This window comes from Neolamprologus brichardi, chromosome 14 (assembly GCF_056152115.1).
Source record: "Neolamprologus brichardi isolate AB-2024 chromosome 14, ASM5615211v1, whole genome shotgun sequence".
NCBI classification, from domain to species: Eukaryota; Metazoa; Chordata; class Actinopteri; order Cichliformes; family Cichlidae; genus Neolamprologus; species Neolamprologus brichardi.
In genome coordinates this window covers 28449194-28472064 of record NC_142117.1, presented here as the reverse complement: position 1 = coordinate 28472064, position 22871 = coordinate 28449194, and the positions used below count along the sequence as shown (strand labels likewise).

Below are 22871 nucleotides of genomic sequence, written 5' to 3'. Positions count from 1 at the left end.
TACACAGTTACAGTTAAAGCAATGTGCAAAAGATTTCAAAATTTCAGTATATTGATTCGCCCATTTCCCATTATCCCTGCAAAATGCAAAGAAATGAGGGGTGTCTCAAGACCTATACACAGTACTATACCTTGAGATGGAAAACAAGTTATAACTTAAACTCTCAGTCAATGCAATAATTGTGTTCCATTTGGCCTGTAACTGTGGCTACGTCCACACTAGCCCGGATAGATTCGTCTGAAAACGCTCCGCGTCCACACGAGCGTTTTCAGTCGTTTTCACTCGTTTTCACAGAGTTGCGCGTCCACATAGAAACGTCTGAAAACGCTTACGTCCCAGTACTGCGCATGCGTGAAAAACAAGAAGCTTGGACCTGCCTCATTTCTGTCTGTCGTTTATTTACTTTCCTGATCTTTGAGACGTCGCGGCAAAATGTTGAGTAAAAGCACCGAGTTTTTTTAAATGGACTAACAATGAGTTGGAGTACAAAAGTACAAAATTGCAAAAACGAGTGCGAGTTAAAGAATTTGAAGAAAAGCTATCTGGAGCATGTACTGACTGATATTAATCTTTAATAGGGCTATTAAAATTGAGAGCAAACAAAACAACTCCGCTATCTTTGTTTAATTGGTCACATGACTGCATCATATGACTAACATACGTCATCGTTTTAGGAAGTCTCCATTTTCGCTGTGGACGGGAGGCCAAAACTGAGAGAAAACGATTAGTTTTCAAACAAAAATGCATTAGAGTGGACGTAGCCTGTTAGCAGCTAACAAGCTAGATAAACACACAATCGCTAAATATCACAGGCCTTCATCTTCCTTTATGATGTTTAGCTGTGTGCTTTGTTAATATTTGCATGAGGTAATTTTCTGCAATGCCAGCATAGATAAAATTCTGTTCCTGTGAATGCTTACATGCTTACACACATGGTCACATGTAAAGTTACCGGTCATCCATTTAGAAACATGGAGGCATAAGATCGAGCTTTGGACATCTCTACTACAACACAGACTTTCTCACAACCCAGAGCCCTGGTCTACATTGCTGAATGAAACCTGCTTGGGTCACTAGCTGGTAAGATAATTAGGAAATAACCCTTCTGACTGGCCGGTTAGGTTATTATATCCCACGCTTGTTGTTTTTGCTTGACACCTCACCGCAGAAACAGAAAAAGCAAAAACAAACAAAACCCCATATACATTTGTTACTAGCTAAGGCCATATAACAGTAGAGTGCCTTGGATGGCCACTTGAGGCTGACCCCAGAAATGAACCCACTGTGCAGAAGGTCATTTTTCAAAACACAAGTAATCTCTTTAAAATTTTATTAAGGCTTAAGGCAAAAACCGAGGCATTAACCTCGAGGGACCACCACTGTTATACTATTGATCTGTATAAACATGTTGGACCACAGTATGACCTTGTCTTTCCACTAACATGATCAAAATGTGCATATGTGAAGCATTCACATTTTACATTAAAACATAATGAATGCGAAAGAAACTGCCAGTGTGCTACGATTTGAATAAATGCAGTACCAGAGTGGTTATGCAACCCACTATAATCTCAAAGTCAAAGCAATCATCCTGTTTAGGGACGCACACACACACAAATCAAGCAGGCAAAAACAAAGCTTTGAAGAGCAGAATCACAGTCACTTCTGGCTGCCACAAAAGTCTATTAAATTCTTATGTGACTGGATAATACCGCTCAAGTTCATTTTGCATGCAAGAGCCAAAACGCAGCAGAAGTTAAAGAACAAAAGATCTTTCATTCTGCGATTATAAATCAGTATACTGTACTACCCTGTGGCGTATGTTTTTTTTACAGTTGGGTAAGAAGATCCTGTATCATTCAGCTCAGACTGGCCTCCCCCCTGAGGGGCTGCCAACATACTGCTGTCTCATGGACACAGAAAACCCAGCAGCTGGTCTGGCAGAGAAGTGTGTGCCTACCAGGGCAAACACAAGCTAAGCTGAAGGAGCCCAGAGCATGGAAGCTTCACAGAATGCCTGACATGGGAAGCGATATCTGACGCAACCCAGTCTGGAGGGGGAAACCTGGTGATTTCATAGCCGGCTGAGCTACAGCCAGGAAATTAGACCTGCACTACATGGATGTAAAAGTATACGGCTTAGCATGTGTTGCTCCCGAATAACCGCAAGCTCCAGTGCAACAGCGTTTCTTTGTGTTTGTGCCAACATTTCTTTGACCTGACACATTTAACACGAAACGCTATCAGTCCAACTCGTGCTTTCCTTAAAACTTAAGCTTTTCTAGGTCTGCGTACATGTGCCACCGATATTCCAAAGCAGACATTAGAGTTGAGCTACCAGTTAGCACATGTGCAAGACCTGCAACTGAAACCGGAGCCTGCTTTTGGGCAAGTGACACACCAGAAACCAGTGCCGTCACCCCCAGATTGAACTGGGAGGAAGGCTGGCTGGAGGACAGAGTGCGGGGGAACTGAGGAGAGGTAGCTAATCTGGTAATTATGTCTGCTGCTGCACCAGTTCTGGAGAGGTCAAGGCAGAACAACACGAGATAACAAGTATTATGAAAGCTCCACGGCTCATCCCACACGGGGAAGATGTGGGAGGAGATACTGCGCAGATAGGAAGGATGATTTGTCAGTATTGTGAGGGAGAATGCTGCCACGCTCTGCGTCTACCCATCATGATAGAGGCGCACAGTTGAATTGTAGGTCATGGATGGGACTGAATGCCTCTCTTGCACATTCAAGAACACGGCCTCAAATGCTTTAGTAGCCACTGAAGTTGTGGAAATGTCATCTACTGCACATATGCACAAGTTCTAAAGTTTAATTTTAATTTAATTGCAAAGTCAAGGTTGGTGTGGCTGCCCTGACTTTCTGAGTGGAAAGTTTGACTGAAGGGGGCGGTAGAGTGGAAAATTCCAACTGGAAACTCTGGATTTCTCAGTTCCCACTTCAAATGGAAAGCAGCATCAGAGATTACAGAGCACCCTGAAGCCTGAGCTTTTGGCTCATGGGGATTACTTGTAAATAAGCTGACTTCATTACTTGAAACTAATACATCCCCTTAAATACTCAAATCCAAAGCAGCTAAAATAAATTGTTGAATATAAACATATATTGACATTGTCAATATGCAACTTTGTGTTTCCAAAGTATCTCTTCAACCCTACATTTATCATTTTATGAGTCATTTTACTGCTGTTTAAGTCATTGTTTGGTCTTCTGACCCTCAACTGTTCTGTTCACTCTCGCCACTCACGCAGGGTGACTCTTAGTGGCAGCAGGCAGCTTTTTTCCAGAAAACTGACTCTTTAGTAACTCACAACAGTCACACGCAGTTAGCAAGCAGGTGGTGAACACCGAGCAGCAGCAGCAGAGCCACATGTTTCCCCACAGTAGTGGGTAGAAACTGCAGAAGGGCCAAAGTGAGAAAGTAACTGCTGGATGTGGTCAAAGACAACGTGACAAAAATAGGTGAAATCCTCCTCTGGATAGAATACTGTTATTTCCCGAGAGTCTGTTTTTGTCTAACGCGTCTCCACCTCCTTAAAAACAAACCAGAAATGTTTGGAAATGTTTGTTTATGCACGTCGCTGTGTTATTGCACTGGCATTTTCACTATCATGTCTGTATCTGCCTCAAAACCCCCAAACCAAAACAAAAAGAAACCAAAAACACAGGATCGTCTGAGCTGTACATTCAAAGACTAAATCATCCCGAAGCACAGCTCAGGTAGAGCAGGATGTTCAAACCTCGCCCCCCCCAAAAAAACAAACAAACCCCAGCTTATGCCAGTTTTGTGTGAAATGGTATTTCACTCTGTCGGCTTATCTCACCTCTCCAGCCACAAAGAACAGCAGCGGCGTCTCCTCCTCCTTCGCTTTGTACTTGGCCATGAGCTTTTCCGCTATTGGTTGAATCAGCTCCTTGGCTGGCTCCAATTCACCTTCCTCCTCAGCGTCTGCATTAACCAGGAAAGAGAAACAGAGCTCTGTTAAAAGCATGAAGAAGCCACATGGGAGAGGAAAAAACTAACAGATGAGTGAAAGTAGTGGCTACAAGGCAACTGGAGGACAGATGAGTGAAGAGATGAAAGAAACTACATGTACAGATGGTCCTCAGTATTGTTATGCGATTTGGTTTGGCCTCAGGAGACACCAGGGTGGTCTCATATTTTGAGGGTCATCACTTTGCACTCTCAAATTCTTTTCCATGTCTGTTTCCTCTCTACACCTTAATGTCTAAATCATTCAGTGCCATTCACTGGAAAAATTCTTTTCTTTTTTGCATTAGCATTCCCGTATTAGCATATAAATAGATGGAAACAGTAAATACTACATGAAGCATTTCCCACAGCATTTCCCTCTGGGACCTTTCGACATTGGAAGAATTTTCCGCAGAGTCTGACATTCAATATGCTCTAAATAAATGCCACTTCATTCAGACAGAGCCCCATGTGGAACTTCGCCGAATTATAAAGCCTCAGCCTCTCACCCACAAACAGGACGAGGCAGGGCCCTTCGTGGAGCTGCACGGCGTTTGACTCGCTGAGCTCGAGCACGGGCCGAGGGTGCCAGGGAAAGAGCCGGCACTCTGGGTCGTTCAACACCTCCACCCGGCCCTGTCGCGTGATCATGTGACCCTCCGTGTCCAACAGAATCAACGTGGGAATACCTGGAATGGAGAAAGATGATGATGATGAAAGGAAGAGAAACATAGGAGGGGAGGAAATGGGCAAAAGCCTGGGAGGTGGTATGGGTCGTTTCCTTTAATTATCGCATCATGACGCACTCTTTTCCCTTTCACAGTGAGATTTTTTTTTTTTTTTAAACCTCTTTTTGGGGATTCTCACTTCCCTCTAGCTCTGTCCGTTACCCCTCTGATAGTGCTTTTACAAGCCACCCACACTGTGAATACAATTCCTTTATCAGAAACAGACACAAATCAGGCAAGCAAGCAGCAATCAGTAAATTCCTGTCTGCACATGTGGACTGAAGTTAACTGAGGTGGGGGAAATCAGAGACTGCAGGGGTTTGAGTGTGTGTGTGTGTGGGGGGGGCAGTGTTAACTGGTCCAGTACACATTCCTCAAATTCTTTGCAGGACAGGCCGACGGCCAGTTTTCGCTAACTTCATCCACAGTCATCCACTCACACACTCAGGAGGAAGGCACGGCACTTCCGCAGTGAGACGGTAAACTGGATAACCAGCCCACATTCCTCAGGCTGCAGGGCGATCTGTGTTGCTGTTTTGCCCGCCCAGCACAAAGAGCTGTCAAGCCTTTGTGCCAGTGTTTCAGTATGTGACATAACCAAGTTTGGCAGAGAGAAAAAAAATAGATATATCCACTTTCTGCTCTTATCTTAAAAGGCACACTGTACTCAACAATCACATATTTTTTCCTGATCTGTACTGTTATTTGTTAGATTTTGAAGAAACTGGCCTTCTCTTGAATGTGATGTAACTAAAAGGATCTTGACTTGTAGCGCTCAAAGTGCCAAAACTGAATAAATTAATAAGGAAGAACTATTTTCTTCCTGCTGTTTACATCTGCCAATAAAAACAACAGCGTAACTAACCAACACTATCACTAGCATCAGCCTCTCATCGCAGGGAGATGATGGATGCTTTTCTGCCTTTTGTGCAGTGATGCGGTTGGCTGCAACTCTCAACAAAGCAATGGATAAATAGCATAACAGGCCAGCAAAAACATGCATATTCAGCGATAACGGTGATGGAGCTGGTGAAATACCTTGTATTCCGTATAGTCTGTTGAGCCGCGATCGCCGAGCCTCATCTGAATAAGGCACTGCCAACCATGGCATCTCGCTGAAGTACTGCTTAAAGGACTCCTCTGACCTGAGCGGGTTGGAGGGGAGAACCGAACAGGAAGACAACAGATGCTGATTTCTTGGTTTTAATAACAACAGGTAAGCAGGGACCCAGTTGGGTTCTTAACAGGCAAAAGGCAGGTGCAGTGTCGCTCACCTGTCGGCGCTGACGAACACTATCTCAAACTTCTGGCCCGACTCTTTGACGGTCCGATACGATTCCACCAACACACGAGTCAAACTGCGGCACGGTGGGCACTGAGAGAGAGCGAACGAGTGAACATCTAATATACACAGTCACAAGTGTAATAAGGTGCTCATTCCCCAGGGTTTTTCCCCAAAACTATTTTCCTCTCCGCCGCCAAACACCTTTCCACAAACTAGTAATTCTTTTTTGTTTTGTATCCAGGCTATTTAAAACGTTAATCCCGAGGAATACTCGAGCTTAAGAAAGTATTTGCTCTACTGTATGTGTTTAGAGCGCAAGGGGGAGCGGTGGCATGGCTGGCATTATGATGACATCAGAGCACCATGACAGTGAGAAGCAAAACAGACTAGTCTCAACTTCCAGCCTCTTTCCCATGCTCTGTTTGCTTTGCATCTGTATTTTCTTTGTTTTCTCTGCTGTGAATATATAATAAAATAGAAACATAATATTTAAACCAGCTTGAAGAGTTACAAAATGCATGCCACATGTTTGCATTGAGTGAAACTGAGGTTAAAATGATTTCAGGGACAATAGATTTTCTTCTCTTCTCTCAGACTGTGCTTATTTAAACATTGATTAGCCCATGAACGATAAGTAATTCAATTAATGAATGCAGACTGCTTCAGCTAAGAGAAGCACGAGGACAGAAAGTACCAAAATACACATACATATACACTCATCAGCCTCTTCACCAAGTCCACCTGTTCAACTTCTCAGTAACACAAATATCAAATCATACAATCACACGGCAGCAGCTTTGTGCATTTAGGAATGTAAACATGCTTAAGACAACCTCTCGAAATTCAAACTGAGCATCAGAATGGAGAAGAGAGGTGACTTTGCATATGGCACGGTTGTCAGTGCCAGATAAGCTGGCCTGAATATTTTAGAAACTGCTGATCTGCTGGGACTTTCCCGCAAACGTCTTGTTGATGTCAAAGGTCAGAGGAGAATAGCCAGATTGCTTTCAACTGATAGGAAGGCAACAGTACACTCAAATAACCGCTGGTTCTAAAAACGGTATGCAGAAGAACATCTCTGAAAGCACAACACATAAAAACTTTGAAGCAGATGGACTGCAGCAGCAGAAGTTCCCACTGGGTGCCACTTCTGTCAGCTAAGAACAGGAAATTTACAATTCACACAGGCTGACCAAAATTAGACAGCAGAATATCGGAAAAAATGTTGTCTGGTCTGACGAGTTTCCAATTCTGCTGCAATATCCAGATGTTATGGTCAGAATCTGGCATTAAAAACAAAACAAATCAGGAAAGCATGGATCCATCCTGCCTTGCATCAATGATTCAGGCTGCTGGTGGTGTGGGGGATATTTTCTTGCCACACTACGCATCATTTAAAATCCACAGCCTACCTGAGTATTATTGCTGACCATAATCATCCCTTTATGATCACAGTATACCCATTTTACAATGGCTGGAGACTAATGAGCAACATCGTAAATCACAACATCTCAAACTTGTTTCTTGAACATGAAAATAAGCTCACTGTACACTGTACAGTACTCTAAAAGCCTCCACAGTCAACAAATCTTAATCCAGTTATGTGCAGTACTATCATGGCTGTCCAGGCAACAAATCTGCAGCAACTGTGTGATGCTCTTGTATCAAAACGGACAAAGGCGACCATTTCCCACAAAAAGGCTGAATGCACTGGCCCAACTTCGACTCTAGCCTGGAGCCTTTGCTCTCTGTCTGCACCACTCTCCTGCTTTCTCCACTGACCTGTCTAATAATGGCAAAAATGCCCCAAAATAATCTTTCAAAAATGCCAGATTTATTGCTTGTGTCACAGTGACTACATCTTTAACATACACACAGTAAGCACATTCCCTGTAAATATGGATTAATGCCATAGCTGCTTCAGTTTCCTTCCCTGTAAATATGTTGAGGTATTTTTGCTAGACTTAATTACATATCATATGTCTAAGGCTCATCTCATCTTCCTGTTTACTAAGTAGAGAAGCTTAAAGCTTCCTACTGTGGCACTTCATCATATCAACACAAAGTGACGTTGGGACAAAAGCACAAAGTATCTTGTGTAGTAAGTGCGATCTTCCCTTATACCTTACAGATATAAACACTGTATAAGTGTGTTCATGGCTCATTACACAAGCTTGTTTTAGTACTATTTAGTACTAACTTTAGTACTACTAAAGTTTTCTCCCACTACAAGAGAAGGTCACGCTGCATGTGTCTCTGCCATGGGGCATTTAGGTCCCTCCAACATGAAGGAGGGAAATAAAGTAAAGAAAATATACTATCAGGATGCCAAGGCAAAGTGCTGGCATTTCGTTTTTGTGAGACTGCTTTAGTAGCAGATAGATTAACACGAGTAACCAGGGGACCCTGGTGTAAAACACCGCAAATAAACTCCTGTAATTGCTTTTTGTGACTTGTCCTTTCAGTTTTATATGGCTTTGGGGTTTGCGCCAGCATTCAGGCGTCACCATTCTGAGCAGCCGGTATCTGAGGCTACGGTTCTGGCAGCTGCTGTGCCGACTGGCCTCGGCAGCTCGCGCTGCATCTCATCAGGAACAGCACAGCGATGATTTAACGCCTTCCACGCATCGTGAGTCATGACCTTCGCTGGCTATCGGCAGCGGCAGCAAAGAAAAGAAACAACGGTGTGACGTCTTTGGGGTGTGGTGACTGATCCACAGTTGGTGGTGAAAGGACTGATGGAGATCATCAACCGCTGTAATATAAACAGTCAAACACAATGGAGTCTCGCTCCTCTCTCTTATCTGTTTCTGCCTCTTCCTGCTCTGCTGTGCTGCTGCCGCTCTTTTTTCTCTGATGTCTCAATGTTTTCACAGAGTCAGGAGCCCTGAATAGGGAAAAAAAAAGAAAAGAAAAAAAAGACGGGGTCCTCTTTGTCTTCTCTCCACTCACCCAGTGTGCTGAGAAATACACTCCCACATAGTGTCCCTCCAGAGAGCTGCTGTCTGTTGTCTGTCTGTTGTTCCTGAGCAGAGGTCCTGCCACCACCTCCGCAAATGGCTTCGGGCCCCAGGGGAACTCCAGGCCTGAGAGAGGGTAGGAAAGCAGAGGGGGCAAAGAAAGGGGAAACATGGGAAGGAAAACGAGAGATTATTGCCATGCTAGCGGCTCTAAGAGTTGCTGCGTGGCACTGATTTGAGCTAAATGCCGGTATTTTGTTCCATACCAGTGGAACAAGTGCAGCAGAAGATGATGACGCTGTGTTTTCATAGGTATTTGGCTGCATTCATTATTAATAACATGACAAATTGTCCACTGTTGCACAAAGCTTTAACTCACACTTAAAACCACTATAACTCACAGTGACACTGTTAGGATTTCATGTCTGGGAATCATGAATATTTACAAAACATCACGGTAATCCATCTAACAGCTGCTTAGATACTGAAATGTGGACTCAAGAGTCACACTTCAGCTCAGCAGAAGACCCACAGACACCTTTTCTGTGTCCGTTAAGGGTGTCACATGTCAAACCACCACACACAGTTGTCATTGAAATATGTTTTTAAAGGGCTGTTTTGTGCTTTCTGCTTTGAAAATATGCACACATGTGAACACACACACACACACACACACACACACACACACACACACACACACACACACACACACACTTAAAGAAAAAGAAATGTCGAACCTCTTAAGCAAATGAAAGCTGTCAGAAATACTTCCCTCCTGCTCTCTTTCACACTTTTCATTTCCTTTTCAAGGTGTTTTCATTGTTCCCGGCGAGCTCTGGAGATGCATTTGGTACAGCTGAATTAAAGGGGGGGGGGGTGTAATCATAAATAAAAGCTTGTATGGCTGGTTCATAATGGACTCTTTATGTGAGCGCTGTTGTCCGGGGCTTCATTAGGCAGGAACGACACGTCTGCACTGCGCTGGCGCGGCCTTTCATTGTTGTCCTGATTGTAAAAGTGCACTCCATCTTTATGCTGCAGGGCTAGTCTGCCACCACTCAAGTCAGGCCTTTCATCGACAGTGAAAGGCAGTGGGGTCCCAAATTGTTCACCCGCCCCTCCGACTGTCAGCGTACGCGAACTTTTTGCTGCCCTTTACCTCTCCCAGCTATGGCTGTTGCACCTGAATTGATTTGTCACATTAGGAACCGTCCACAGCCTAATACATCAAATTTAAAAATCTGATGTTTAAAAAAAAAGAAAAAAGAAAGAAAAAAAAAAAAAAGCACAGCCTTTTATTTCAAAGAGATGCAAAACTTCCTGAAGTGCTGGTGGCTCTCTTTGCTACTGAAGCCACCAATTTAATATGTTCTCAGCTCACATCTAGTTAATGAACTGTGGAAATATCACTGCAGGCATGGACCAGCTTTCATTAGACAGACAGTGAAATCTGTCACAGTCCTCACATGGCTGCTATTCTTCCCTCTCACATGACACGACACCATAATTTTTTTAAAAAGCTGACCTAACAGGCTTTGAAGAGGCAGCATTTTAAAATATTGAGATCATCTCAGCCACAGATGGACGCCCTCAATACAGGAAAGGAATGCAAGCCCTCTCTTGTTAATTCTCCACCTCCACTTTCAAAGTGCAGAAATTATAGGTTTCGAAGACGAGAGTGTGAGACATGGACACGCTATAATATTCACACGGCACCATAATTATAGTGGCATTAACTCAAACACAAGGGGGGGAAAGTTATTGCAAAATGCTTCAGACAAACGCTGAATGATGGGACTGGGCAATATATCCACAGTAAATCCTCACCAGGAATTTGAGGTGTGTGTTGTGTGCGAGTTAATGTGGGTCTGACCTTAGTTACTGCGCTCATTACATTTTGGTTAACTTAAACGACTTATTTATGGTGTGAACCCAATGTGGTAGGCTATATATTTTTATTTCTTATAAAACTAAGAATTTACATGAAGAATTTAAATGCACATTTTCAATTAGCAGATAGAAAACTGAGTGAAAACAGAAGTAAAATAAATAAATAAATAAATATCTCAAATTGTTATGCTTGGCTGTGGTTTACGTATAGATAATAAATAAGTCTTTACAGGAAGCATGTGACATAAATTTGAATTAAAAAGATGACACTGCAGAAGAGAAAACAAAACAAAACAACATGATTGGTGTGAACCATGACACAATGAGGTCACTAGAGAGAAAAAAAAAATCGTTGTGATTGCTTTGGTCACCTTTAGTTTTTAATGGTGAGTGATAGCAAAATTGTAAAAAGTGCAACGGAAAAATTGTGCAGATGAGTCACCGTCTACCAAGCAAAATGACAAATAAATAAAAGCAGGCGGGAAATATGTATTTTTGGTATAGCACCTTAACTGCGACCAATTTCATTTAGCAGCTGGCAACAACACCTCGGCAACCACCTGGAGAATACACTTTTTTCCCCCCCTTCCTTGTTACCGGTAGTTTCCGAGGGCCTAGAGACACTGACTGATCTCAAGGCCGGTGTGATCTTACACATCTCACCTTGCCAGTGGATACAGCAAGTCAAGTTCAGAAGTCATACTAATCGTGTAGTATTTATTTCAGTCCAATCTCTTGGATAAACTCCGTGTACTCCTCACTGGTTACCCAATTCTCACCTGTGGTTGAAGTCTTGTTGTTTACCCGGGCTCAGGATTTAGAGAGGGTCTTGAATAGTAGTTCTGTGGATGTAGCTTGGAGTGTTTATGTGCTTTGGTTGCTAGATGAGTTTAAAGGGGGAAAAAAACGGACTAAACTAGAAGAGGGTAGGACATCAGCTAACCAACCTGAAGGTGTGATTTGATGAGTTAGCCAGTATAACAGCACGATGGTGCATCGATCACCTCACAGCAAGAAAGTTTGAACCTGTCCAAAGACGTGCTATCCAGTTTCTTGGTGGTTCTAAAGTTGTTGCTGGTGTGATGGTAAATCATTATTAAGCTGTTTATGTTAGTGTCTTAATAATAATAATAATAATAATAATAATAATCATATTTTTAAAAGGTGTTCCAGCATGAAATCATCCTACTGTTACCATTTAAAAAAAAGAAACTGTCCAATATGTAACAAATAAAGAGAAATTATTCATCTTATAACTTTTATACCTATGGTTTTTAATACTGGAAAAGATGCACTAACAGGCAAGGAGATTGTTTGGGTTTTTTTGTCATTCTTGGGTTAAATCTCATGAGCTCAGTAGGAGGGTATGAACAGTGCCCACGTGCAGTGTGCAGCACTGGAACAAATCCAAGCTTGAACAGCACTGGCCTGTGAAACTATTCTGATGTAGTGGCTAAACCAGGTTGTTAGGAGCTCCGTGTTCAGCTTGTGCACACTGAGCACAAAACAATCATTACAAAAAAAAAAAAGAAGCCATTTCGCCCCCTTCATAAAAACCTCAGATGAAATCATTTTTAGAATTTGATACAGTAACCTTTTGTAAGGCCCAAGAAGGTGTTTGGTTACTATATTTGATTTAAACTGTGTGTGGGAAAGAAACAGGAAGATGCCAGCTGGGCAGTTTTAACAAGACTGAAAGGGTTGCCATCTTTAAGTCTAGCATCCAACATTTCTAATAACACCATAAACACATTTACATATTTTCTCTCTTCCCCATGAGGGTTTGTTTTTCCACCTGACTAAAGAATTTACAAGAATTTACACGACTGTTTATCTTCACCATGAAGATATTTTGCTCATGCATGCAGCATGTTTTTCTTCACATGAAGATAGAAACTTAACATCTTCTTATCTTGAAGTTTGCTATTCAAGTTGCTCATTCATACCCTTTTGCCACAGGGGAAATATTACAGCCCAGCTGCTGCCGTTTCATGAGATACATTTGGAAGTGACAAGTGTTACAGTAGAGAAGATAGACTGGTGTAAAGTCAGTATGCAATTCTCAATGAGTTATGCCGCTTATTACTCTCAGCAAGAGTGACTGATGATTGCTACCCACCAAGAATTTAGCGCTATAAGCTATGACAGACAAACTGTGCGAGAAACTGATCTATGATGTTTGTCCTTTTGACCCTCAAAACGTCTTCCCATTACCTCATTAAACAGTCATATTTCTAGGGTTGAACTGGGGTTAGGGTTAACCATTCAGTAAAGAGGATTAGAGTCAGAGCTTGAGGTTAGGAAATAAAAATAAATCAGCCACATGGTTTTACTAATATTGTGGCCTGTGTGTGTGTTTGTAGCTCTAGATGCTTGAGCTCACCTTTGGGGTCATCTCTGACCACCAGCAGACCGTTTCGACACACGATCTTCCCCGTGGAGGCGTCCACAAACACCAAAGATGGGATACTGGTTACCTTATACTTGTTCCACAGCTTCATCTGAAAGCAGAAAAAAAAAGATAAGGAGTGGTTGGAAAATGTGGATTGATAACACTTCAGGGAACAGATTTGTATCTAATTCCATTTCCGAGCTGGAAAAGCAGCACAAAACGGTCTAAAACTATGTGTTTAATGATGCAATGTGTGCACCTGGAGTACTACAGTGAAAACAAATGTTGATGTATTTTATTTATTTTAGCATAAATACCTCCTCTGTCATTTAAAATAAACCCTATGGACTACAAAAGCAGAATGAAAATAGTAGGAGAGTGCATGCAGCCCTGAGGTGAACTAGCACAGATGTGCTGTCCCTGCGGCATCATGAATAACAGTAAAAGGAAGTGCGCAACATAAGCGACTCATACTTTTGTAGGCTTTTATGAACGTTCATTGGCCTTAAATTTAATCATAATACTTTCCTATATGCCAAGATGATATTAACCATCTCATAAAGCCAGATAAGACCCTTTACAGCCAGATATCTGTGTGTGAACTGACGTTATTCATCGAGTTCAGAGATCAGCATAGTCCTTAACATCAAAGAGCAGATCAAGCATTTTCTGAGGCTCACTTTCCATATCAGAGGAAGAGTCCTACGCTGTGAATGGAAAATAGCCCTGTCTTGTAAAGAGCAGCAATCATCCCTGTGCAGCGCTGCTGCTTCAGCATCTACAGAAGAGGAAAAGGTTCTCTTTGCTTGAAAACCTGAAACCAGCTTGAAAAATTTAAATACAAAACGGAAAAAGAAAACACATATTATAAAACATTTTTAATAAACACACACTGCGTCTTCAAGGTCAAAATATAACAAAACACCTTTGCTGGAAATCGTGTATCTACTGAAATATAGTCAAACTAGAGCAGCGAGTTCATCTTTTGAGATATAAACACATACTTAGCTTTGTGCAGCAGGAAATAATTTATGACAGCAAGCAAAACACTTCTAAACAGTTAAATGAAATGAGCACCGCTCAGTGCGGTAAGCCTGGAGTTTGCTTACTGTTGAGCTCCAGGCTGATGAAAACCTTTTGTTGCACTCTTTGTGAAAACAGTGACTTCACTGCCCTTTGGTTTTATCATCACTGTTCGTACAGCAGTGACACCTCACCGAGAGGCACTGCAGTCAAGTAAATACAATGTGCAAAGTGCAAAAGACGCAGACAATGCTTGCTAGGTGTAGACGTAAACATGCCATGGAATCGCAAGGATATTGATATTTTTTTCCCCTCACATACATACATGAATAGTCAAGCTCCGATCCTACTTTTAAGACTAGGTTTAAAACGTTCCTTTTTGATAAAACTGGATCAGATTACCCTGAATTCTCCCTTATGTACGCTGTAATAGGCCTAGACTGCCGGGGACTTCCCACGATGCAGCATTTCTTCTTCACTCACTTCTCTCTGTGCATTTAATCATTGGTTATTACTAATCTCTGGCTCTCCTCCACAGCCTGTTCTGTCTCCCGTCTCACACCACCAACCAGTCGTGGCAGATGAGAGGTTTCTTCCTGTTAAAACGGATTTTTTCCTTCCCACTGTGACCAAGTGCTTGCTTATAGGAGTTCATCGGATTATTGGGGTCATCAGATTGCAGGGTCTGACCATAGAGTCACAAATGGACCTGCTGAGGAGATCCAACACTATATTTCTATTCTTTATGTTTTGTTTTAGCTGCTGTTGGTGTTAACGCACTCCAAGCCAAGAAGTCTTGTGCCTGTTACTTCAATCAGCAGCTACCGCCGAGTACGTTTCTCTAGCAGGTCAGTATGCTCTTTGCAGCGCTGATTTATTATGATAGTTTGGTTGAGAGACTGATCATACGTGCGATTGTTTTTTCAACCCCCCTTGTTAACAGCACAGGTCAACCGCACGACCTTCCTACGACAGAGGTCAGACGGTTTGTTCGCTGGACAAGACGACCCGGAGCCTCTCAACTATGTCGGTCTGGAATTCCCTCAAAAGCAAACTTCAGTGTCTGCCACAGTCAACAGCTTTACCACACACTTCATGCTCTTCTGGAAACTCAATCTCTGCTCACAAATTGATGGGGTTAGAAGCATTAAGTGTGACTGTCTCCGAAAGCTGGCAGCACACTGCTGCCTCTGCACAGCCATTTCGCTCTGCTGCTGTCATTCAGACTGATAATGTCAACTTGAGAGCCAGATTTAGCCAAAGAACAGAGAGATGAGAGAAGAAGATTTAGAGTGGTGCTGCACTGAGGTGGGCAGCAGCAGCAGCAGAGTACAAAGAAAGATCCGAACATCCACTTGGAAACAGTCTTTTCAGTACTGAAATAAACTGCTGTTGGACAACAGGATCTCACTGGCTTTGGTGATAAGGCCAACTTACTCTGAATGCTTCACAACTTTAAGAGTTCAGCAGTAAATATTTGTCTTGTGTATCTCTCCAATCCCTCATCTAGATGATCATACAGACCAACACATGACATCTTAACATGATCCTCTGAGATCATGTTAAGATTCCTGAAGTGCAGGGATGATTCTTGCAGGAGTAAAGAAAGAAGGCTGTGGACTGACAGGTAAGGCTCTGAAATTTGTCCAGCAGCCTCCGACACAAAACCAAACCCTCCTCTTTGTATTCCCACCAATCCACAGCATCCTTGAATCCTTCTGATGATTTGGCCGCAGATCAGAGTAGCCCAGGATGTTAAATCTTTCAAGAGATTAGATCTGTCCTCAACATGAACAGGCTGTTAGGATGGAAGAATAGCCTTGTAACGGCAAAGGATGCGCACACCCGAGTCAAACAAACAAGCAGAACTCAGCCCAATTTTAGCACCTTGACAGAAAAGTGGGAATCATGTATATCACAGCCGTGTGTTGAGCTTTTCTCGTCATCCACTTTAATCTTTCTACAAGATGTTGGCTTTTGTAGCAACCGCTCTAGCCTCTTTTATCCTCATGAATAGAAAACATGAGGATCATATGCCTCAGTGATCTATTTTCACCCCCCCCCTCCCTAAAAAAAAAAACAAGTTTCATTGTGCAGAGGTACAAGCAATCCATTATAGCTCAGACAGTAAATGCACAAGCTGACATGACAGGTTGTAAAAACGGGAACATGTCGCCCCCTCCAAATCTTGTCTGGTTTTATTTAATCTGATGTTCAACAAAAAGCATCCTTATGTTTCACTTGGAAGAAAAGAGAGAAGAACACTTGTTTATTGTCTTGGCAAGATTAAGATGACAAATTATTTTGTTAGTCAGCTGCCTATTAGAACCCAAAAATTGCAGGTCCTCATCCAGTCACCTGAGGCTGGCTGCAAATGTGAGTGAATCCCCAGAGACTCATGTAACAATGACGGGAAAAAGTAGGATAACAGACCAATTTAACACTAACAAATAACTTAACAGTTAAATCTGACTGACACAAGTGGCCAAATACAAGCTGTCTACCAACTCAGTTGACTGAAGTGCACCTGAACTGGGTTTGTGGTGTTGTTGCCCCCCCCCCTTTTTTTTTAAAGATTAATTTTAATACATCTATGACACAGGCATGGCTTGCTATGTAGTTGATTTTATTAGCACACCATCCAAGAAGTCTGTGCTCCAGTTTTGATTAATTAAAATCAGGCATTTTATTTTTATGTTGCTTAGCCATCTGCTTCCCGAGTTTTCTACCTACATTCATTTTGCTGTTCCCATTCTAGACTATGCTGAAATACTACATAATGCTTTTTATGGATGCAGCTTGCAGTCCTGCTAAGGTTAGCATTTAACCCCGTCGTCCAAGCACAGTGCCTTAAAATGTGCTTAAAAATGGATCTTAAAGAAAAAATAATAATAATGGGGTGGGTTACAGCGGCTGTGTTGATCTTCATTTCCAATATATTGTTGTCACTCTTCATCGTGTGTCTTTTTTCCTCCAGACGGTTTCCAAATGATATCAAGAGTGCGACTAGCGTTTTAGAGTATGGTGAAGGGAAAGGTGAAGTGATGGAAGGGAATAAACCTGTGACCACTTCCTGTGTGTCTGTGTTTGATTGTAAGTTACTACTCATTCCAATCTGACTCATAATAATTTAAGAAATATCCAGCAGGGTAACCAATCATTAAAATACACATTACTACTTTGCATACTTAGCTGTATGATTTTAAACAGACTCCTGCTGCAGACATACATAATCTAAAACAAACAGTATGGCAGTGGCCAATTATAAGGTAAAATGTGTGTAGCCTGAATGGCATCAAAATTGCATGCCACCATTTCTAGTTTTGTCTAAGGGGGCCACTATTCATTATCCATATCAACAGACTGGATAACGATAGAGCCAAGCAGGAGGACTGGCCATAGAGTTACACAGTGGTTTAACTATGCCAATAGTTCCTGCAGAGAGGCCACAAACCGCTAAGACTCGAGGGAGCTGGAAATCCATTCTAAGAATCCATTTACTCTCCTGGACATGCAAACATTAGCCTCGCTCTACACCCTGTGCTCATCATACTAATTGGATCACGCATGGCTGCGGATTCACATCCAGAGAAAGAGCGAATCAGCCAACTGAGGTGGGGGTGGGGGGCATGTGTGCATGAATATTCCAGGGTCGGAAATCTTCCTGATCAAAGAAAATCCTGATCCTTTTTAGATGTTATTTGATGGGATCATTGACTGCATTAATTTATCTTCCTGTATCCATACTAGACTGAGTGAAAAAGAATCAAAGAGGAAAAAAAGGAAGCCGTGAAACAAACCCAATCCCATGAGATCCACATTTCCGTGTTAAATGTCATGCGTGGCGATCGCTTTCATGCTGCTTTGCACTGTTGCACTTTATGGCAACTTTCTGCACTTAAAGACCCTCAATGCTCGGGCTTCTAAAATCCACACACATCTGCTTTAGTTTTGACTTAGTCCCCCTTTAAAACCCCTGTCCTGTCCTGAAATCTGGCCTCAGTCAGTAACTGCTGGGCCTCTAAACAGTGGCTATGGAGGGGAGAGTGTCACTCTGTTGAGAGAACTAGAGTGGAAGAAATTTCTCTGGTCAACGTTCCCAATTCATCTCTGATTATCTGAGCTCCATCTCCTCACAGATCTGCTTTCACTGGACCGGTCTGGCCTGAGGCGTCTGCCAGACGCTCCCATTGCTGCTTTATTACAACTGTGCCACTACAAAGGAAAGCCAGCCCTTTACAACAGAAGACATAAGAGATATCATGCTGTGATGTTGATAGCAGCTCAGTTCTTCATCTTTGAGTATTATGAGGGACAAATGGGGAAAATCAAATTGATAACGTGTGAAAACAGAAGAAAGAAAAAAAAAAAAAAAAAAAAGGCCGAAGCTAAAATGTAGATTTAGCGAATTTAATTGAACCTACTTAGGAATTCTCAGTGGTGTTCATTGTCAGGCTAAAAACCCCTTATAGGCGCTTGACTCATCTCACAGGGAATTTAGTGGCATGATTTATTGCTGGGAAAAAGTGAAAAACAATCCTTTCCACACAATTAACAGTAAAATGAAACTGTATAATTTCCTCTGTATACTGTTTTACAATCGCGGCCTTTTCAAAATAAAATAAATACATTTGTTCAATGAACGGATAAGACTCAAGTGATCGATGGCCTTCCACTAATCGTTATCCTTAAGTGCGTAAAGCCATTTGTTCAGGAGGTTATCTGATGGACAGATTGCAGCCCTTAAGGCATGTTCCACAAAACCCATTTGTCTTTAACTGGGACCATTTTATTGGAAGTGCATGCGGGAGGTGTGATCTCCAACCATAAAGATTTACTGCTAAGGCCCACAGGAGAAATCAGGCTGGACTGGACTGAACTCTCTATATGCTCTTTTATTTTTTTTTAGAAATCAAGTCATGACCCGTGCAACATGTATAACGTCATCGCTAAAAGGACTCAAACTAACATGTTTGTGCACCACAGCATCAACAGGTCATTCGTCATGTGTCAGTTTTGAAGGCAGCTTGCAGGTTAGAATCTAAAACACGGCATTTTTTCTCCCCTTCTCAGTCCTCAGGTTGAAGACAGATGAGAAACAAGCTTCTCCTGCTTGCTCCCTCAGCTCCTACAACACCGCGATTCCCTTTTGGCTGGGGCCCCTGCAGCCGGCTATGGCTTACATTCCTCCATGCTGCACCCCGCCTTTGCTCAATCTGCTCCTGAGGCTCTCAGCAACTGCCTGTATCCACTTCAAAACGCTGTTGCTGCTCTTTAGGGCTACAAAGAAAGCCCTCCCCTCCCACTTCTCAGCCATACTTCAGCCCCTCACTACACCCGCTAACGTGTGTTACTCAGAGCTTCCATCTGTGTGCCTCTGACCTGCCTATCGCTTTACCCAGTCGAGACTCTTCAGTGCTGCGGCTCCCCTGATGGGGAGATGCACATTTAAAACCCTGTGACAGCTGCTGCCCTTTCTCTGTGTGATGACGGATCTCTTAATACTCCTCAGCTTCATGTTGTTTCGCATGTGTGTATCGTTCTGTTCAACATAAAGCATCCTAAAAGAACTGATTTCATTTTTAGGGGATTACTGCAACTCATTCTTGCACAAATTTAAAAAAGTTATTAACCAGCTTTTCCATTTTCTACCATATTACACCCCCACTCCCCTCCCTTGGGTGTCATCTATATTTCTGAAATACAAAAAGTACAGGTCACTCTCTCCAGGCTGCTCCACTGTGCTCATTACAGAGCTCATCGTACTCCATAATACACAGCCATTGTGATGAGCAAATGCACTTCTCCCAAAAATTGCAGCGCTGAAAGCATCACATCATGCCTCTTCAATGCAAAAGTGTTCCTGCTCTTGTCCATTTCACTAATCCTGTAACATTTTCCGGCCCAACCATTTCATTCGTGGATCCTCCACAACGCAGATGGGAGACACTGGCTAAATTGCCTCCCCACCCCACTTTCTTGATAAAGGCCCTCCTTGTTGCTACAGCAACCAGCCCTCCCTTCCCCACCATGAAGTCAGGACATGTCACCAAGTGGCAGACACTTTGTGGGCTCTTGGTTAATAATTCAGTGATAAATAAGCGGTTTTGTGAGGAAAACAGGTGCCAGAATGTCAGACTGCTTTTGGGGAAAATAAACCTGCAAAAAAGAAAAAAGAAAAAAAAAAAGGAAGTGAAAAAAAAAAAAGACATGAGTAAGTGAGAGAGAGGGAGGCGTTTTTTTCTTTTCCCCCTGCTTCAAGCCTTGTGTGGAGGCACAAAAGCTCTGAATACAGGCTCCAAATCCAAACGTGGACCTTGCGTGGTGAGAAGTTTTTATGTAGTAAAGAACACAATAGGAGGGGGAAAAAAGCATGGGGCGGGGGGCATTGTAAAGGAGTAAAAAGCCAGGCTCAATAGGTATCTGCAGCATTGTCTCTCCCCAGGAGTGGGATTGCCCCTGAGGCCTACATTCTGCAAGGTCAAAGGTCAGGGCTGCGGGGGGTGCATTCTTCCCTCCCACTGGTGTTTAGACCGACCCGCCTGTCTCCCCTGCCTTCTATAGGAGTTCCGTTTTTTTTTTTACTGCTCTGCATCCCTTCCTCATTACGACAAAATACAAGCCGAACAAACACACATACACAGGCACACGCGCCTGTCGTGTTCACACTAATGTGGAAAAAATGTAAATTGCATCCTTGACTCTGCTTTAGTCACCAATCGTTGCTAAACTAGCCACACGCAAAAAGGCACATTTTTTTAAAAAGACGTCATCCAAAGAGAATCAAATTAAAAAACAGTCACCTAGGCGCTGATGTGAGATCATCACATGATTTAAGGAATCCATTTTTGAAGACTGCTGATTAGGTATCACACTCTTTCACACTCCTGCTTCGTTTTAAAAGAAATGACAGCTTTACAAAGAAGGGATAGCGCACACACACACACACACACACACACACACACGCACGCCTACGAGTACTTATGTTAAAGTGACTGTTTTATATAGTAAAGATTTTTCTTGCATAGCACTTAATACAGCTTGCAATTAAGGGGAAAGATTTACAACAAGATAGTCTAAGCACACCATATTCTCATATTTCTGCACCACCTTTCTACTGTATGCAAGTTGCTGAAATGGTAGAGACTATTCCTTGCAGGTTAATCATTAAATTCAGCTGAAAGGGCAGCTCAAGTGCGCCGTAATGATTTGCCCCCACACAAGACGACAGAAACTTATTGTATGAACACCATGACATGATTTCTCAGGTAGTTTTAGCTTACAGTTAACTGCCCTCAGCCTGCAGGGTCTCACAGACACACAGAGATGATTTAAAGCCGGTCTGGCTCTGGACCAGCTGGATCGGTTACCTTAGTGTGACCCTCTCAAAAAACAGGGGCATTATGCTCTCGCAGCGATTGGCCACCTCATGACTTGGAAAGCTTGGTGCATTTTGGGATTTGAGTTAGTTTCAGTGTAAAAAAGGTAATTCAGCATGTACGCTCTCAGAACTAATCCAATACAGTATGGAATGATTCAAATAAAGTCATGAAAACACAGGAGAAGCAACGTTGTATGGGCTCATTAAATCAGCCGTTCCATATTAATAACCAGACAAAACACACACAAGAAAAAGATTTCCAGCACAAACAGCATGTGCCAACGCATGTGCTCTTAACGCTTACTGCTCAATTAGCTGCACTCGGCAAATAGACCCAGAGCAGCCATGCATTAATTCTTCCCATAAGGCTCCACATTACTGCCTCTCTGGCACCCCAGTTTCCTGGAGTGCTGGTGGAGTTGGCGTGGGGTGTGGGGCTTAGACAGCTTCCCTGTTGTGACCTCTGTTTGACCTCACGTTTAACTCCCACCACCACTCCTCCTCCTCAAGCTCTGGGAAGGCTTCTGGAGCCAAAGCTCGATCCGCGATCCAATCACAACACAACACATTAATATTTATGGAAATTTAAAGGGAGCATTTCAGACACATTATCAGCGTTTTGTGAACAATAACGGTTCCACCCCCTTAGACTACATCCAGCTAATAACACATTCAGGTGGGTAGTTGGCCCAAGCAGTGCATTTATTCCCCCCGGTGCTTGCATATTTGGCCAAATTTATGGAGAGGATAAACTAAATGCATGCTATTATAAAGGCATGTTTGATCACACAGGAAACTCCAAATTACATGTAAACATAAAGGTGCACTTGAAGTATCATAATCTCATAATTTACATGTCACTCTCTGTGATTTCTACTTACATATTTGCAGCTCAACAAACACGTTTTGGCTTGAAGTGAGTGGAGGAGATGTGAAGACAGTCGTTGGCACGAAAGGAGGTCAACATGGAGTGCAATTTCGCAAGCTGAGTTTGAGGTAAATATGCTATTAACGGCCACATAAGGGAAACCCGTAAACTGATTGCCTGGGCTGTCACATCCTGGAATTTTTCTCCTGAATTTCAGACTTTATGCTCAGAGTCAGGGACCTCTATACCACTCAGGGATTGAGAGTCCACTTAGATCTCAAATTCCTCTATGAACACATCTAAAAATGCCGCAGTACACAATAAGTGCCCCAAAGTTGAGACAATCTGCGCTTGTC

General features: G+C 42.7%; 1 protein-coding gene across 1 annotated transcript in view; it reads right to left on the bottom strand.

Moving 5' to 3' along the window:
- Positions 1–22871, bottom strand: part of nxn (nucleoredoxin) — a 73724-nt gene that overhangs the window by 4211 nt on the left and 46642 nt on the right. Inside the window, exons 2-7 of the mRNA XM_006801539.3 lie at positions 13235–13352; positions 8954–9087; positions 5991–6091; positions 5755–5861; positions 4498–4677; positions 3840–3964 (exon numbers count right to left, since the gene is read on the bottom strand). Coding sequence (XP_006801602.1) covers positions 3840–3964; positions 4498–4677; positions 5755–5861; positions 5991–6091; positions 8954–9087; positions 13235–13352 — 765 coding nt within the window. The remainder of the gene's footprint in view (positions 1–3839; positions 3965–4497; positions 4678–5754; positions 5862–5990; positions 6092–8953; positions 9088–13234; positions 13353–22871) is intronic.